The sequence below is a fragment of the Psammomys obesus genome, unplaced genomic scaffold, assembly GCF_907164565.1.
Source record: "Psammomys obesus unplaced genomic scaffold, mPsaObe1.curated_primary_1811, whole genome shotgun sequence".
Taxonomy (NCBI): Eukaryota; Metazoa; Chordata; class Mammalia; order Rodentia; family Muridae; genus Psammomys; species Psammomys obesus.
In genome coordinates, this window is record NW_026596064.1 from 928,130 (window position 1) to 946,595 (window position 18,466).

At 45.0% G+C, this 18,466-nt stretch overlaps 1 protein-coding gene across 1 annotated transcript; it reads right to left on the reverse strand.

Annotated features, from left to right (window-relative positions):
• Window positions 1-1,523: 1,523 nt before the first annotated feature.
• On the reverse strand, window positions 1,524-9,088 carry Map6d1 (MAP6 domain containing 1). The gene is made up of 3 exons (XM_055625025.1): window positions 8,709-9,088; window positions 4,441-4,558; window positions 1,524-3,815 (listed from the first exon to the last, which is right to left on the reverse strand). The coding sequence occupies exons 1-3, from the start codon at window positions 9,086-9,088 to the stop codon at window positions 3,738-3,740; spliced, it is 576 nt and encodes a 191-aa protein (XP_055481000.1). The 3' UTR covers window positions 1,524-3,737.
• Window positions 9,089-18,466: the final 9,378 nt, after the last annotated feature.

Consider the following 18,466-nt stretch of genomic DNA (forward strand, 5'->3'; position numbering starts at 1 on the left):
ACACTTAGATGGGCTCATTGGGATGAGGCTGTGAGGTCTTTGTGAGTATAAATTAATATCTCTCCTTCCTTCAGAAGAAGAATATGCAACTGTGCAATATAAAAGGATCACAGTTACTTCAGGTCACACAGAGAAATAAAAGACACTTCACTTGGTGATCGTGGACATAATTATTTCATACAAGCAATTTAGAGTAAAAGAAAATGCATAAATGGGTTCAGTTTCTCAAGAAAGCAGACACTTTGTCTAATAAACTCTTTTATCTGTGCCGAGGTCTGAAAGTCATGTCTGTGATGTAGACATGACTATACTACCTAAGATCACAGCTTTTTACAAAATTATGAAAAAAGGTGCAGACATTCCAGGACTAAAGGCTTGGAAATCTGTGGCTTTTGAAGGGAGTTTCTATGAGGAGACATAGTCCACAGAGGTAGCTTGCTGGGAAGCCCTTCACTTGCACAGGGAAAGCCCTGGAGAGTAAGACTAGCTGGGTCAGGTTGGGTGCTGACAGCGCTGGGCCTCAGGTGGGTGGCATAATCCATCCAACAGAAGCCTGAAATCCTGAGTTCTAAAAGCCCATGCAGCATGGAGAGTTAAGACTTTCCATGTGAAAGGATGTTGTTTAGTTGGCCTCATACACACACTGGTCACTGTGGTTATAGAGTAATATTGATCACTGTTTTCTCTAGTTAACAGATTAAAGTGCTTTATTTTTAAAAACACAATACAAAAATTATTAAATCTTATAGGAATTTTAGCAGGTATGATAAAGTATTTTTAAAAATTAGGACTGGAGAGATGGCTCAGTTGGTGAAGTGCATGCAGTACCTGAGTTCAGTCACCAAAACCCACATAAAAAAGGCAGGCATGGTGGTGCATACTTAAAAATCCGAGCACTGGAGAGGCAGATAGGCAGATCACTTGAGGTTTGTTATGCAGCCAGCCTAGCCTACTTGGTGAGCTCTGGGCCAGGGAGAAAAGCAAAGGGTACTTGAAAAACACTCGGTTGTCCTCTTTTTCTCTACACATGTACCTGCACATACAGGAACACACAGACCTGTACCCACAAGGAACACATACACATATGTACCTGTATATATAGAAACATACAAACACACGTACCCACACAGGGACACATATGTACCTGCACATACTGGATCGCATACATACTCCCTTCTCAGAAATGAACCCTGCTGATCCTCCAGTGCATTTCAGATCTTTGTGCACATTGTGTATAAGGTGGACTCAGGACTAAGAATATGGCTGAGAATTGTCTTGGTTGCTCATGGAGTGATCTGGAATGAGGGACTTCCTAGGAGCAGGTTTTTATCTTTAATGAGGCCTGGTGGGAAGAGCTATGGGGCACATTGCTCAGGTTCTAGACAAACTGTGACCTCTGCTAGGTCACCTTCACTCCATGGCCACTGAAGCACCACATTACAAAAAAGGGACAGGTGTGCTGTATGCTAGGCAAAAGCAGCAGGGGCTGGGGTTGCTGGGTATGTGTTACAGTCATTGGCAGAGTACAGCTGGAGGCTTTTAGCCGGGACATGCCAGTGGCCACAGCAAGATGAAGGGGCACCTGGAGAAGAGTTAAACAGGAAAGGACAATTGAGCCATGCTTGGTTGGCTTTACTGTGCTAAGCATTGAATGTTCCTAGTAAGCCAGCAAGGTGTAGGCAGTAGCAGCCTCATTTTCAGGTGCAGAAATGGAAACTCCATTGTCCCAGCTGGTAAGGAAGCAGCAGTGGCACAGATGGCTCCCTTCCCCAGCTAAGGGTGTAGGAGAGGGGAAATGGGAAGAGGGTATCACCTGCAGCATTGGGTATCTGCAGCCCTCGGCAAGGGTTTGGGGTTCACAAGCTTCGGGGATGTTAGCATAGCCACACTATAGTAAAGTCATTATTGAGAGACCCGATGAATGAGAAAGAAGATACTTCTGTTTATGACTTAAGTTGCAGCAGCACATTTTTGCATTTTAGTCATTGTTAACTCTGCTCACTGCCTACATGTAGGTGCCCAGCAGGCAATCTCTCTCCTCTTAGGAGCACTGAGTATGCAAACTGACAGGATCCTTGGTATATGCATATCGTTTCAGTTTTCCCCTCAGAATGGCTCAACAGCATTTCCTGGGCTGGCAGGAGGGAGGCTGGGCCTGGTAACATCTCTGAAGGCATGCTGTATGGGAGTTCTGAGCTACCTCTTCTGCCGTGGCTTTGAAATGAGCCCCACCACCAGAACTAGAGGGAGGCATAAGGAAACCCTTACAGTTCTTACCAAACACCATGCCAAACCTTGAAGACAAGCTCTTTCCAGTGTTTGAAGGGTTGTGCAAAGAGGAATGGGCTTGTTCCACGCAACCACACTGGCTGCAGTTATGGAGATAAGTGTTCCAAAGACAGGATGAGTTGTCCCCTCCGTGGGGTTGTGAGAAGCTCACCAGAGTTGGGGAGCCAGTAGGCTGAGGGGAAAGGTTCCTGTAGGAGATGCCCTCCAGATACGCTCACAGATCCTTGTGGTATGCATGGTTGTCCTTGCTAGTGCTTGTATGGAGAGGAGATGACCGAAATTAGTAAAAACATGGGTCAGCTCTAGAAACATGGGGTGAACGCCATTTGTGCTTTCAGCATTTCACTCATCCTAGGAATTGTTTCCTTGAAACATGATCGTCTTGGCTATCAAGAAATTACATTTGAAATTGAAAACATGTGGACGATCTCCCTGGAGATATATCACCATCATGAAAGTTGTGTGCAGATGAGTATATTTAAAACAAAAACCAAAACACTAAGGTGGTGTTGTTTTGAAAAAGGGTCTCTTGTAGCCCTGGCTTTCCTGAATGTCAACCAGGCAGGCATCGACTTCACAGAGATCCTCCTGCCTCTGCCTCTCAAGTGCTGGGACTAAAGGCTTCATTCCTAGTATTCTAAGATTTCTTTCTTCTCCTCTCTTCCTCCTTTCTTTCTTTCTTTCTTTCTTTCTTTCTTTCTTTCTTTCTTTCTTTCTTTCTTTCTTTCTTTCTTTCTTTCCTTCTTTCTTTCTTTCCTTCTTTCCTTCTTTCCTTCTTTCTTTCCTTTCTTTCCTTCTTTCTTTCTTTCTTTCTTTCTTTCTTTCTTTCTTTCTTTCTTTCTTTCTTTCTTTCTTTCCTTTCTTTCTTTCTTTCCTTTCTTTTCTTTCTTTCTTTCTTTCGTTTGAGACAAGGTTTCTCTGTGTAGCTGTAGCTGTCCTAGAACAGCCTTGTAGACCAGACTGGGCTCACATTCAGAGATCTGCCCGAATCTGCCTCCACGGGGATTAAAGGCGTGCACCACCACTGCCAGGCTAAGATTTTTTAACGGTAAGCATGTAGGCCCACTGCAGGAAATTCTACTGCCTGTGACTACCGTAGGTTATAAAGTAAAAATAACATGCATCTTGAGAAAACCATCCGAAGTTTGTAAATGGCCTACCAAGGACTTGATATATGCATACTTCTCTGTCCAAAGCAGTTCGGTCACAGCTTAATTAATGCTCAGATTTAAAAACTGAAAGATGCCAAATGCCAATTTAGAAGATAGCAGAGTCTCCCTCTCCGATACTGCTGGAAGAAGGTGGGGGAGGCTGAGTGCAGCTGCTGGTGTCCTCTGCCTCCGCACCACACCATGCCCAGAGCCAGCAGCCATGCTGCTCCAGTCTGCAAACGACCAAGCCTGGTAGGTCTGACGCTGCTCAGCTTTCCCAGCCATGGCTTCCACTGGTCATACGTTGAGAGTACGGGGAGCAGATGTCTGAAAGATGGCTGAGGGATTAGGCGTGAATTTCCTCACCTCTGGAACCTGAAAAAGGAAGTGTGGCTGTGTCAGTGGGCTTTTTCCTCAACTTGTCTAACTCCTGGCTCTGAGAAAAGAATTCCTTGTCTTTTAACAAGAGTTGATGGTGGAAGTTAGCAAAGCGAGCTACATCACTACTACGGTAGGTCATGGGTAACGTGAGTCTAATCTGTTTGCCCTTGGCTGGGATGAAGCTACTAACTAGCCATGCAGTGCTGGGAAGGAACCCAGAGCCTCACGTGGCATGCCCTTGCTGTACCACAGAGCTCTACCTAAGTCACTTTGGTTTTAGAACAGCTGTACTGAGGATAGCACTCAGGGCTCTGTGTATACTGGACATACAGTCAACTGCTGAGCCACACTCCCGCCCTTGAAAGTCATAAGCCCTAGTAGTAGTCAGGAGACAAGCTGGGGTTTAGGAGATGGATAGACACACTGTTCACTTGGGCAGTGCCAGAGAAGCCGCCTAGCCAACAGCAAAGTATCTTTTCTGTTGTTAGATACATTGGGTTGGACACTGCTGTCCTTAATCATCATTTCCTGCCACCAAAATCTGACTCCTGAACCCCTGCCCTGGAGAATGGGTGTCTGTCCCCAGCCCTCCCACTCCCACCCTCCGCCTCAGGCTGACCTGGAAGCTGGCCCCAGGGCTGGGTTCCCATCCAGAGCTGTGAGTCGTGATTACTCTGGCTGGTCTGGCCTTTGTGGATCTTGAAGGCTTTACTCCAGTCCAAGCTTGGAATTCCTGTCTGCAACAGAATGCAATCACAACCTTTCACAGGTTCAGTCATTCCCTGGGCCCCAGCTTCTTAAAAGACCAAGCCCTGTTCAGTGCTGGTCTGCTTTAGTTCCGAATGGTCCCTTACCCTGCACAAGCAGGACCAGAAGCACCAGCTGCTCCAAGCAGATGGGCCAGCTCAGGAAGGCGCAGCCTGCCCTTCCATTCTGAATGTTCCATCAAGCAGTGGCAGGAAATATTCATGCAAGTGAACGTCAGACAGCACCTGGCACACACCTGCCTCAGGGACAGATAAGCTCCAGTGCTCAAAGCCCTCCTGAGACCCAAGGCTGCCCTGGACTCCAGGCCACTGAGGAGGGGGTCCAAAGCCAGTGAAAGCTGTTGCCTCCTTCACACCCACTTAGGTGCAGGGGGAACGGCAGCGTAGATGATGACCAGCACAGCAATGGCACATCTGTTTACAACTTGGAAGAAAGAGAAGGCTCAGCCATACCTGATGGTCAGGACCCATGTGGTGGAAGGAAAGAACCAACTCCCACAAGTCTTGGCTTTCACATTTGTGTTGTGGTGTGTGCACATGCATGTACATACAACAAATGTAAAAAAAAAAAATACTGAAGGTAAATCACAGGGTTGGACGGCTGACTTAGCAGCCACAGAGCTCTCCAAGCTGGTCTGCAGTCTGAGCTCCTGAGAGCTATTTCTCTGAAGGGAAAAGATAGGCTAGCCCAGCCCCATATCTCTCACTGAAAAGGCTCAGTTCCTCTATTCCTGGAGACCCCTTAATCCTCTCAGTGTCCCTAGTAGATGGTAAATTCAGGAAGGCAGTTCCCTCATGACCAGCTGGCCAGGGCCAGTGCCTGCCTGTGCTAGGCCCTCCGCTTCGCTGGCCCAGCCTATGCCCTGAAATCAACAAAGGAGTCTTTTCTTGGCAGCATCAGAGCTGAGCCTCACTGGGCAGGCAGATGGCGTGAGCAAGAGGAGCTGGTGTCTGCTGTGGTCAACACTTAAGAGTCGTGGGTGTAAGGAAGAGCTGAGCCAGGGCCTGTAGGATTGTTTTTGCTTTGGAGGACTAGCTCTCTCATTTGCTGTTCTCTTTCTGGGAAGGCAGGGCCTCCCCCTGAGCATGCCCTTCTGTCACCACCTATCCCTGAGGTGTGTACCAGGCACTGCAGGAAATTCAAAACAGGAAGAATCTAGAGCAGTCACTAGATTGGTCGCAGGAGGGGTTGGTTCCAGGAGGTTATAGAATAGAGAAGGGACATGAGAGATGGAGTTATCAGAACCCTGACTACTCATGGAGGACTCTTGGCTTATGCCAAGATTAAAAAATATATAAAAATAAGGGCTGCACTATGCACCTTAAAAAGCAGCTACTTTTTTTTTTTTCCCATTTCTTTTGAAACAAGGCCTCGGTATGTGGCCTTGGCTGGCCTGGAACTTGCTATGCAGACCAAAGCTGGCCTTGAACTCCTAGAGCTCCACCTGCCTCTGTGTCTGCCTCCCAAGTGCTGGGATTAAAGATGTACAGCACCACACCCTGGTCCCTCCCCCACCCCCACCCCCATCCCCCAACACACACTTTTTTCATGGACCTGACCAGCCTGGAAAGAACTATGGAAGCAATGTTCTGAGAGGAGCTTGCCAAGGTGAGAGCTCCAAGCCACCTATACAAAGATCCTATGCCCATCTGGGCCAGACAAATAAGGCAGATCAGTCTTTCCATGGAGATCAGAAGCCAAATGAAAGCAGGACCTGTTAACATGGCAAGATGGAGGCATAGGGACTCCATGGCACCATGGTCAGAAGTGGCCACAGACACACTCTGCTGTCTTTAGGGTCCCTAGATCTGTTTTCTGAGTGCCTATAGAAATTTGCTTAGATGAAGTACACCTTACAAGATGGAAGGCAGGATGGGATTACGCCAGCCTAGGCTTAGAGAGGACCACCTCTGAGGGTCCCAGAAGCCAGGTGATTTGGTGCTTGGTAAGGCCAGTAGTGCTCCTGGGCTGGACTGGGGGTGAACAAGGGCTGGCAGCCAGGCTCTTGGTGTTCCAGCTCTCCAGGACAGGAAAATGCTCTAAACTCTCCGTTTACGCTTGGAAAGACAAGCCCCCATCTGTCAGTGCTTTTCCACTGCTGGCTTCAAGACTCAGTTTGAAGTTTGGCTCCAAGGAGGAGGCCAAAGACAAGCTGTCTAATGAGAGCCTGTGGGGACTACCAAATCAGTGCCTGAGACCCACTTCGTTCAGCGGTGTTCAGAGCCAGGGGTTTTGAACCACTAGCTCAATTCCTCCTCTGCAGAGGGATGGCAATAAGAGGCTTCGGGAGTGGATCCGTGTGCGCTAAGTGGAGAGCAATCACCAGCACCTCACCATCAACATCTTGGGGGACCTGCAGGACATAGAGTGGCTAAGAGCTCCTCATAACTAGCTGTGAATTTTCAGGAATATGCCCCATGAAGAGGGGCTCACAGCAACACCACCAAGCTGGTAAGTGTTTATGAAGGGTAACTTCCTTTCTTTCTCAGCAAGCCCCACCAATTGTTTGACCACTAGACTCTCAAGCCATTGCAAGGTGCTGCACACCCAGGACCACCGGAAGGACCACAAACATTCAGACCTCTCCTGTTGGGGATTCGGGTTCCCCGACATTGGCAATCAATTCTGCCCGAGGCCCCAGCTAGGGGCTTGAGGACAGAAGGCCCTGCCTGCCTGCCACTGGCAGTGTGGTTCAACTATAAACAGCTCAAGAGAGCACAGGCCTACCCTGCATCACACCCCATTAAGTACGTTAAAGAGCATGGCCTTAAGGAGGAACTTGTCCTGCACTTTGCTTCTTGAAATGTATACGCCACTCTGTGCCTGCAGAGCTTCAACGTACCTCATGCTATGACAATCCCTTAACTAGTGTATCCCAGTATCAGGACAGGGGTCTGTGACCATCTGCACAATGTCCCCATGTGCTACTTTTTTATGTTTAAGTTTTATTTGTAATTGCGTGTGTGTGTGTGTGTGTGTGTGTGTGTGTGTGTGTGCTCGAGAGCTTGTCTGTCTGAGTGTGGATATGTGCAGTGAGTGTGGGTGGCCCAGAGGCCAGAGGTGTCAGATCTCCTTGAAGCTGGAGTTACAGGTGATGGTGAGATGCCTGCTGTGTGCTGGAGCTGAACCCCTAGACCCAGAAAGAGCAGTGTGCTGTTAATCAGGAAGCCACCTCCAGCCCGATGTACCTTTTAGTCCTGGATTTCCATCCCACCTTCAAGGAATCTAAACGACAAAACTCCTGAGAGTATTTAAACACCTGTAATAACGGTGTGGTAGTGCTTTAAATAATCCCAAACTAGGGATCCCAAGTGAGACCAAAAAAAAAAAAGATATATAGCTATATAGCTATATGCCTAAAACAGGCACAGTTAGTAACATTCAAAACATCTACCAATGGTCAAATACCTGGCTAAAAAATAAACAATGTGTGCAAAAAAATTGACTCAGAGGGTGACACAAACCTGACAATCTAATTGGATCCCTAGTTGTCCTCTGACCTGTGCTTGGCTCCCCCCGCCCCGCACACACACACCATATATATCATCATGCAGGAATCTGATTGTGTGTGCATTTATTGTACATTAAGAGTTATGAAGATCCATCTGTTTGAGAGGGGTGGCATGAGGGTGTTAAGGCTGTATTTGTTATTTTAGTCATTTCTAATTTTCCCACTAGGAGCATGCATTACTCTTCCCAGTAGAAAGAGGATGCAGGAAGTCCTCTGTCCAAAGCTGCAATGATATCTTGATCAGAGCCAGCACTGATCCTGGGCACTGGGGTTGAGGGTGAGGTAGGGGGGCTGTGCACAGCACTCTGTGGTAACCCCAAAGAAGTTAAAAGGGAGCAATCTGAGAGGGAAGGAGAAAAGAACAAGGGGAGAGGGAGCTCCCTCGTGAGGTGAGCATTCACCCTGGATCCCAGGGTAGGGAGCAGCCTGGAAGGTGCCTGCAGTGTCAGGAGACCAAAATGATATCCCCGAGGCTCCCCTGCTACACTCCAGATCCTGCAGTATCCATGCTCCGTACCCTCCCCGCCCCCACACCGCTTTGGAACTCAATTTCCTCCCACCGCGGGTTCGAGATCCCAAGCTTTCCTCTGCTGCAGCCAGTTACCCACCTATAAGACGTGGTCACTACCGCAGCTGAGTCCGCGTCACCGATGGGCAGCACGTAGACGGTCCGGGAGTGGGGCACGGAGGACTGGCCCCTGCGGCCGCCGCGCCCGGACACGCGCTCCTGAGCCGCATCCCGGTGCCCCGCGCGCGCGGTCCCCAGGCCGAAGTCGCGCTGGTACTGGGTGAGCGGCACTGCGCGGCTGGGCTCCCGAGCGCCCGCGACGGACGGGCTCCCACGCAAGGCGGTGCAGTCGGCGCTGGGCCCCTCGCTCTCGGGGTCCGAGTAGCTGTGCAGAGTCAGCGGCACCGCTACATCCGAGCGGTCCAGCTGGTTCCAGCGCCGGGCCAGGCAGCACAGCCGGCTGATGCAGGGCCACGCCATGCCGCTCGGCCGCGCGCCCGCTCCGCGCGCGCCCGCCCGCTGCCCACGCGCAGCCCGCCGCCCTGCGGCCGCGGCCTCCGAGCAGCCTTAAACCGCCTGGAGCCTTTCGTGGTTGAACCCAAAGTTCCTCGAATGTGACCTCATCAGTCAGACCTGGACTTCAGGGAGGGCTAGGCCAGAGGGAGGCATTTCCCAGCTGTCACTGCCTGCAGCTGGGCGCCGGTGACAGGGTCAGAGGATTCTGTTGGGGCTTGTGGACACGGGTGGCTGCAGAACAGAGCTAAGCCGTGCCAAGGGGACTCCGCGGTCACCCAGGGTGGAAGTGGATGGGGGTTAACAAGGAGAGTGACTCAAGGCGGGGGGGGGGGGGGACTTGCGGCCATTCTTCCCAAAAAACACATTTGAGTCAGTCCATGAATCACCATTTGCATTTTACTGTGCTATATTAAATGAGCGACAACCAACCCGGCTTTCCTTAAGAACTATCATTAGCTTCCAACTGGCCTTTCCGACACAGAGGGGCTAGCGCCTCAGAAGGGCTCTTGGTATGGAAGCATGGCAGGGTAGGCGCTTTAAGTGAAATCACACCATACCAGGTGCAGGATGAGCGGGGTTTTTTTTTGGGGGGGGGGGGGGGGGGGGGGAGGGATTTTTTTTTCTTTCAGAAGACACAATGCTGTTAGAAGGTGGGTGAGAGTCTGGAAAGGGAGGTGTACCGTCACGGTAATGTAATGCTTACACCATGTCCGCAATACTGTTTCATGGCCAGGGAGACAACTCAGTGGTTTGGTAAAGGCACATCCCACCAAGCCTGGTGTCCCGAGTTCAATCACGTCATAGGAGGAGTCCTGACACCCCCACATTGTCCCGTCACCTCTGGGTGCGTTATGCTACATGCCCCTACACACAAGGGCAAGTTAAACAGCCAAAAAAATAAAACATTTTACACTTGTTTATTTCATCTGCCCACATCTGATTCCCACCCTCGTTCCCTTCCCCACACCCTCTCCCACCCAGTTTCCTCTCTTCATCCATATCCATTTTTTTCCATCCACATCCGCATTTCCCCTTCTGAGATTCAAACATCCTCCCTTTGACTCTCCTTGTTAACTTCTTTTTCCTCTGTTTTCTAAAACTTACCGTTTTTCCAAAACATTTTTCATCTGATCTGCAGTAAAATTTTTGCTGAGTCTATTTCTTTGCTTTAAAAAAAAAAATTAACAGTGATGATGTGAATATAAAATTCATTTCATATTTTTGGCTTCTTTTGAATTTTACCAGATCCGTTAGTCAAAGAAAAGACAAGTACCATACTTCTGCATTTGAATACTGCATTTGAAATATTCACAGAGGACATCCCAAGCATGAACACCGTGTGTACCTAAGACTGAAAATGACTTTATACTATAATGATTGATGCAGCAAGGGGTGGAGAGAAAAGGTTGAAGAACGGGGAGAAATGGGATGAGAAGAGAAAGAATTAGATATGAAAGGACATTGAAAATTTAGTCAGTGCTACCAAGACAAAGTATTTTCTTGATAAATGTATTTGCCTACATAAAAAAAAAAATGAAGATGAAAGAACAAGCATGCTATCTATAGCAGTACAGAGCTATAGCAAAATATTTGATGCCAAATGCCAATAAACTGAGGGTTGGCGCTGTTCTAGCAAAACCATTTTCCTGGTCAGGCATTTATCACTGAATTACTTATTTTTCAAAACCGGTGATTAGTTGTTCCTATTATCTTTTCAATGATTTTTATATAATTCTTACATAGACACTTGTAAGATCTCCACTTACCTGTAGATACAAGATTAAATATTTAAAATATACTTAGGGATTATGTTGGTTTAGGAGAGTGGGTCTTCAAGTTCTATAATCCCAGAAACCACATGTAATTGCCTAGGATTACTGTACCTAGCATGATCCCGATAAACCTTGAGCCCAACCAGACAGCTGTTGGTTACTGCCAAGATGTAATTGCCACTATTGCAGTGATCTGTTAGCATGCTGTACACGTTGTAGCACAGTCTTCACGTATGGGCAGGCCTATGGTTTCCCCCACTTCGCTGTTTTAATGAAAGCTGAGTCCTTAGGGAAGAAGCTTTCTTGTCCATTCCGCCTCAAATCCACTTAGTCCCTGTTCAGAGTGCATGCTGGCTTTATCAGTGGGGGCTGACCTGTTCACTCATGGGGTCAGTCAATAGCGGCAGCAGGATTCTGTTTTGTCTTGAAAGTCTCTTAGATATCCCTAACCAACAACTCAAAATACTTTAATTCCTCTCACAAGGATTTTTGTTAAATATTTTATGGCTCAAGGGTAGAAGTACTATCATTCCCAGTAGTTAGCTTCATTTTTACATATCTCCCTATCTGCCTATCTATCTATTCATACACACATGTTGCCATCTATTAATTCTGTAGACTTCTCCAAGTATTCCCACTGCTATTCTTTCCTTCTCTCTCTCTGCTTCTGTATTTTCCCAAATGAACTACCCTACTCTATTTTTTTTTCTTTCCTATTTCCCCACTCCATATCACTGGTATCCTTTGTTATCATCTCTAGGGCTCCCTGACATGGTCCAATCCATTTTACTTTCCTGTTTTCTGTGGCTAGGCCAAATAATGTATTTACGTCTCAAGATTTGCAGCCAGAAACCACATGAGAATGAACTTGCAGTATTTGCCTTTCTGGTTCTCTGTTACCACACTAAAAATATTTTCTAGTTTCATTTATTTACCTGCAAATTTCAGTCATTTATTTTCGTTATTGTTATTTGTTTTGCTTATTTTCAAGACAGGCTTTCTTTGTCATGGAACTCTCTCTATGGTCCAGGCTGGCCTCGAATTCAGAGTCACCTGCCTCTGCCTGGGCTCAAAGGTGTATATCACCATGCCCGGGCTCCAACATTTCATTTTTTAAAAATAATTACATTGTGGGAGGTCCACGATGGTGGCAATCAGCGCACACCGTATCTGAGGGGCACAGGATCTGAAATTCCAAAATTGGGGGTGGGGGAGCAGCTGAGGCAAACATGTAGACATTGAGGAATCCTGGGCGAGAAGGGACAACCCGTGAGCTAGGACAGTTTGGATCCAGGTCACCCGTGGACGTCTCCAGGGCCTGAGATTGGGGAATATCCTACCTCCCTGCACTTTCACTTACCCCAAGCATGGGCCTCCCTGTTCGGTGGAGGTGGCAGTGCTTGCCCCAAGCAGGAGCCTCTGTTCTCGGTGACTGAGACAGCTGAGGCAGCTGCCCCAAGCACTGGTCTCCCTGGCCGGCGGACAAACACTGGACACCACTGAGCTGATGGAGCTGCTACACTCTCATTTGCCCTGCGGGCCCAAATCTAAGAGTAGAGAACAGGAGGAACCCCTGTGCTTTCTGATTAGGTCTGCTAGCAAGTGAGCACACCTTCAAGGGAGTGCATGCAGAGCCCCAGATCAAGGGTCCCTCTATCCTAGCAGACAGACATCGGATCCCTCCCACCCACACCCCCACTGTGGGCAACACAGGAATCCTTGGGACAGTGTTCTCAACACTGAAGCCCCTGGTCTGTGGGTCTCCCAGTGGAGTTCAGGCAAACAATTCCTGGAGCCAACCTGGTGCAAACCAGACAGATCTGAACACCTGGAGGACAGGCCTGTGGGCCACTGAGATATTCACGGCACCTGCACATGAGCATTGTGCCCATGAATGGTGCCAGCACCCCCACCTGTACTGATAAGCCCCACCATTCTAGGCATCTACATGCTCTAGCACCCTGTCCTTCAAGGCACACTTCCCGCTCTTGTGCAAATGTGCCTGTGACCTTCCTCCCTCAGCTACAGCTGAAACACCATCATCCACTCTCAAACCGGTGGACCTCTCTCATCTTCCTGAAGAATACTCCAGACACCACAGACAGACGGACCCAGTCTGAAGTACAGACTCCAGGAACAAACAGCAAGGTTACAGATAAGTAGATGGCTAGAGAGCATAAGAACACATCCTACAAAAATCAGAACATCAGGCTTCACCAGCAACCCCCAAAATCAATGAATATTTTAATTCATCAGAAATTACTGAATTAAATGAATACAAGAATGAATTGAATGAACACAAGAAAATGATCTAAAAATCTATGCTTATCCAGTTATTAGAGGCACATAAAAAGGAAACAAACAAAGCTCTCAAAGAAATACAGGCAAATATAGCCAAGCAAATAGAAGCACAAGTAGAGAAATGTAGAGAGGAAATGAACATAAAAAATAGAGGCCATCATGGAAAGACAGGAATCCACATTCAAACAGATGAAGGAAAGGTAACACATGAAAACAGAATTAGAATCAATAAAGAAAACACAAACAGAGAAAACTCTGAAGCTGGAGAACTTGGAGAAAAGATCAGGAGCCACAAAGGTAAGCATCACACCAACAGAATACAAGAGATGGAAGAGAGAATCTCAGGTGCTGAAGATACAGTTGCAGAAATTGATACATCTCTCAAAGAAAAAGTAAAATCAGAAAAGTTCAAAACACAAAACATTCAAGAAATCAAGGATGCCATGAAAAGACAAAAATCTAAGAATAATATGAATAGATGAAAAAGAAGGTTCCAGGCTTCAAAGTCCAGAAAATATTTTCAAGAAAATCATAGAAGAAAATTTTCCCAACTTAAAGAGATATCCATAAACATACAAGAGGCCTATAGAACACCAAATAGACTAGACAGAAAAGAAACTCCTCACACCACATAATAGTCAAAACACTAAATCTCCAGAACGAAGAAAAATATTAAAAGTAGCAAGGGAAAAAGGTCAATTAACATATAAAGATAGACCCATCAAAATCACACCTGACTTCTCAACAGAAACTATGAAAGCCAGAGGGCCTGGGCAGATGTCATGCAAACTCTAAGAGACCACAGATGCCAACCCCGACTACTATACAAAGCAAAGCTTTCAATCAACATAGATGGAGAAAACAAAATATTCCATGACAAAACTAAACTTAAACATCTACACAGCAACTCAACCCTAAAGAAGATAGAGGGAAAAGTCCAATCTGATGAAATAAACTACACCCAAGAAAACATAGGATGTAGATAACTTCACAACAGGAAATTAAAAGAAAACAATCAAACACAGTAACACCACCAACTCCACAATAAAGGGAACTAACATTCATTGGTCACTATTACCTAGCGACATCAATATACTCAACTCTCCAATAAAAAGACACAGATTAACAGAATGATTATTGAAATAGGATCCAACATTCTGCTGCATCCAAGAAACACACTTCTGCAACAAAGATAAACACTACCTCAGAGTAAAGTGCTGGAAAAACATTTTTCAAGCAAACAGACCCAGAAAACAAGGTGGGGTAGCTATCCTAATATCTAATAAAACACTTTCAACCAAAATTAATCAAAAAGATGAGGAGGGGTACTTCATTCTCATCAAGGGGAAAATCCACTAGGAGGACATCACAATCCTGAATATCTATTCTCCACATAAAAGAACACCTGCATTTGTAAATAAAACATTATTAAAGCTTAAATCACACATTGATCCCAACACCTTAATAGTGGGAGACTTCAACACTCCACTCTCACCAAGAAACAGATCATCTAGAGAGAAGCTAAATAGGGAATAATGACACTTATAGAGGTCCTAAATCAAATGGACCTAATAGAAGTCTACAGAACTTTTCACCCAAACTCAAAAAAGTATGCCTTCTTTTCAGCACCTCATGGAACCTTCTCAAAAATTATATGTGACCATATACTTGGTCACAAAGCAAGATACAAGAAAATCAAAATAATCCCTTGTATCCTATCAGACCACCATGGCCTAAAACTAGACCTCAACAACAACAGAAAAAGCAAAAAGCCTACATACACATGGAAAATAAACAACTCTCTACTCAATGACAGCTTGGTCAGGGAAAAAATGAAAAAGAAATTAGAGATTTCCTAAAATTCAATGAAAATGAAGGCACAACTTACCCAAACTTGTAGGACACAATGATAGCAGTGCTAAGAGGAAAGTCCATAGCACTAAGTGCCTTCATAAAGAAGTTTGAGACATCTCATACAAGCAACTAAAGGACACACCTAAAAGCCCTAGGGCGGAAAAAGGCAGACACACCCAAGAGGAGTAGACTATTGGAAATAATCAAACTCAGAGCTGAAATCAGTGAATGAGAAACAAAGAAAATAATTCAAAGAATCAATGAAACCAAGAGCTTGTCCTTTGAGAAAATCAACAAGATAGACAAACCCCTAGCCGAACTAACTAAAAGGCAGAGAGAAACTATCCAAATCAGCAAAATCAGAAATAAAAAGATGGACATAATAGCAGACACTGAGGAAACCCAAACAATCAATAGGTCTTACTACAAGGCCTAATGCCACAAAATTTGAAAATCTAAATGAAATGGACAATTTTCTTGATAGATTCCATTTACCAAAATGTAATCAAGATCAGGTAAATAGATTAAATAGTCCTATATATCCCAAGGAAATAGAGGCAGTCATCAAAAGTCTCCCTTCCAGAAAAAGTCCAGGGCCAGATGATATCAGAGCAGAATTCTACCAGGCATTTAAAGAAGAGTTAACTCCAATTCTCTTCAAACTGTTACACAAAATAGAAACAGAAGGAACATTACGAAACTCATTCTATGAGGCCACAGACACCTTGATACCTAAACCACACAAAGACCCAACAAAAATGAGAACTACAGACCCATCTCTCTTACAAACATTGATGCAAAAATACTCAATAAAATACTTGCAAACCAAATCCAAGAACACAAAAAAGATATCATCCACCATGACCAAGTAGGTTTCGTCCCAGGCAGGCATGGGTGGTTCAATATATGGAAAACCATCAATGTAATTTACCATATAAACAAACTGAAGGAGAAAAACGTGATTATCTCCTTAGATGCTGAAAAAGAATTTTACAAAATCCAACACCCATTCATGTTTAAAGTTTTGGAGAGATCAGGGATATAAGGCACATAACTAAACACAGTAAAGGCAATATACAGCAAGCCTATAGCCAACATCAAACTCAATGGAGAGAAACATCAATCCCACTGAAATCAGGGACAAGGCAAGGCTGCCCACTCTCTCCATATCTCTTCAACATAGAACTTGAACTCCTAGCTAGAGCAATAAGACAACAAAAGGAGATCAAGGTGCTACAAATCAGAAAGGAAGAGGTCAAAGTATCACTGTTTGCAGATGATATGATACTATACATGAGTGTCCCCAAAAACTCAACCGGAGAACTCCTTCAGCTGATAAACACCTTTAGCAAAGTAGCTGGCTACAAAATTAACTAAAAAAAAAAAATCAGTAGCCCTCATGTATATGAAAGACAAAAGGGCTGAGAAAAAAATCAAGGAAACTACACCCTTCACAATAGCAACTAATAACATAAAGTACCTTGGTGTGACTCTAACTAAGCAAGTGAAAGACCTATTTGAAAAAAACTTCAAGTCTCTGAAGAAAGAAATTGAAGAAGATATCAAAGATGGAAAGATCTCCCATGCTCATGAATTAACATAGTGAAAATGGCCATCCTGCCAAAAGCAATCTATAAATTCAATGCAATAACTATCAAAATACCAACACAATTCTTTATAGAACTTGAAAGAACAATTCTCAACTTCATATGGAAAAAAACAAAAAACCCAGAATTGCTAAAACAATCCTGTACAACAACAGATTGTCTAGAGGTATCTCCATTCCTGATCTTAAGCTGTACTACAGAGCAATAGTAACAAAAACTGCATGGTACTGGGATAGAAACAGACAGGCAGGTCAATGGAATTGAATAGAAGACCCAGAAATAAAACCACACACCTATGGATATTTGATTTTTGACAAAGAAGCCAAAATCATACAATGGAAAAAAGATAGCATTTTCAACGAAAGGTGTTGGTCTAACTGGATATCTACATGTAGAAAAATGCAAGTAGATCCATACTTATCACCCTGCACAAAACTAAAGTCCAAGTGGGTCAAAGACCTCAACATAAAACCAGACACACCTAATCTGTTAGAAGAAAAAGTGTGGAATAGCCTTGAACTCATTGGCACAAGAGACAAGTTCCTGAACAGAACACCAACAACACAGGCTCTAAGATCAACAGTCAATAAATGGGACCTCATGAAACTGAAAAGCTTCTGTAAAGCAAAGGACACTTTCTTCAGAATGACAGGCTACAGACTGGGAAAGGATTTTCACCAACTCTATAACAGAGGGCTAATATCCAGAATATATAAAGAACTCAAGGAGTTAAACAGCAACAAATCAAGTAATCCAATTAAAAAATGGGGGACAGAGCTAAACAGAGAATTCTCAATAGAGGAATATCAAATGACAGAGAAACACTTAAAGAAATGTGCAATGTCCTTAGTCATCAGGGAAATGCAAATCAAAATGACCCTGAGATTTCACCTTATACCCATCAGAATGGCTAAGATCAAGTGACAACACATGTTGGAGAGGATGTGGAGAAAGGGGAGCCCTCTTTCACTGCTGGTGGGAATGTAAACTTATATAACCACTTTGGAAATCAATCTGGTGCTTTCTCAGCCAATTAGGAATAGTGCTTCCTCAAGATCCAGCTATACCATTCCTAGGCATATATCCAAAATATGCTCAAGTACACAGCAAGGACATTTGCTCATCCATGTTTGTAGCAGCTTTATTTGTGATAGCAGAATCTGGAAACAGCCCAGATGTCCTTCAGTTGAGTAATGGATACAGAAATTGTGGTACATCTACACAATGGAATATTACTGAGCAGTTAAAAACAAGGAAATCATGAAATTTGCAGGCAAATGGTGGGAAGTTGAAAAGATCCTGAATAAGGTATCCCAGAAGCAAAAAGACACACATGGTATATACTCAGTTATAAGTGGATATTTGTAATATAGGATAAACCTACTAAAATCTCTACACCTAAAGAAGCTAAGCAAGAAGGAGGACCTGGGTAAGATGATCAATCTTCACTCAGAAAGGCAGACAGACAAACATCCCAAGAGGGAGAAAACAGAGGACAGGACATGAGCCTTCCACAGAAGGCCTCTGAAAGACTTTACCAGCAAGGTATTGAGGCAGATGCTGAGAGTCATAGCCAGACTTTGGGCAGAGTACAGGTAATCTTATGAAAGAATGGGGAAATGAAAGATCCAGAGGGAACAGGAGCTCCACAAGGAGACCAAAAGAACCAAAAAAATCAAACAACAGGACAGGAGCCCACCACAGAGGGCTGTTGACTTTACCCAGCAAGGTATTGAAGGAGATGCTGAGACTCATAGACAAACTTTGTGCAGAGTGCAGGAAATCTTATGAAAGAAGAGAGAGATAGG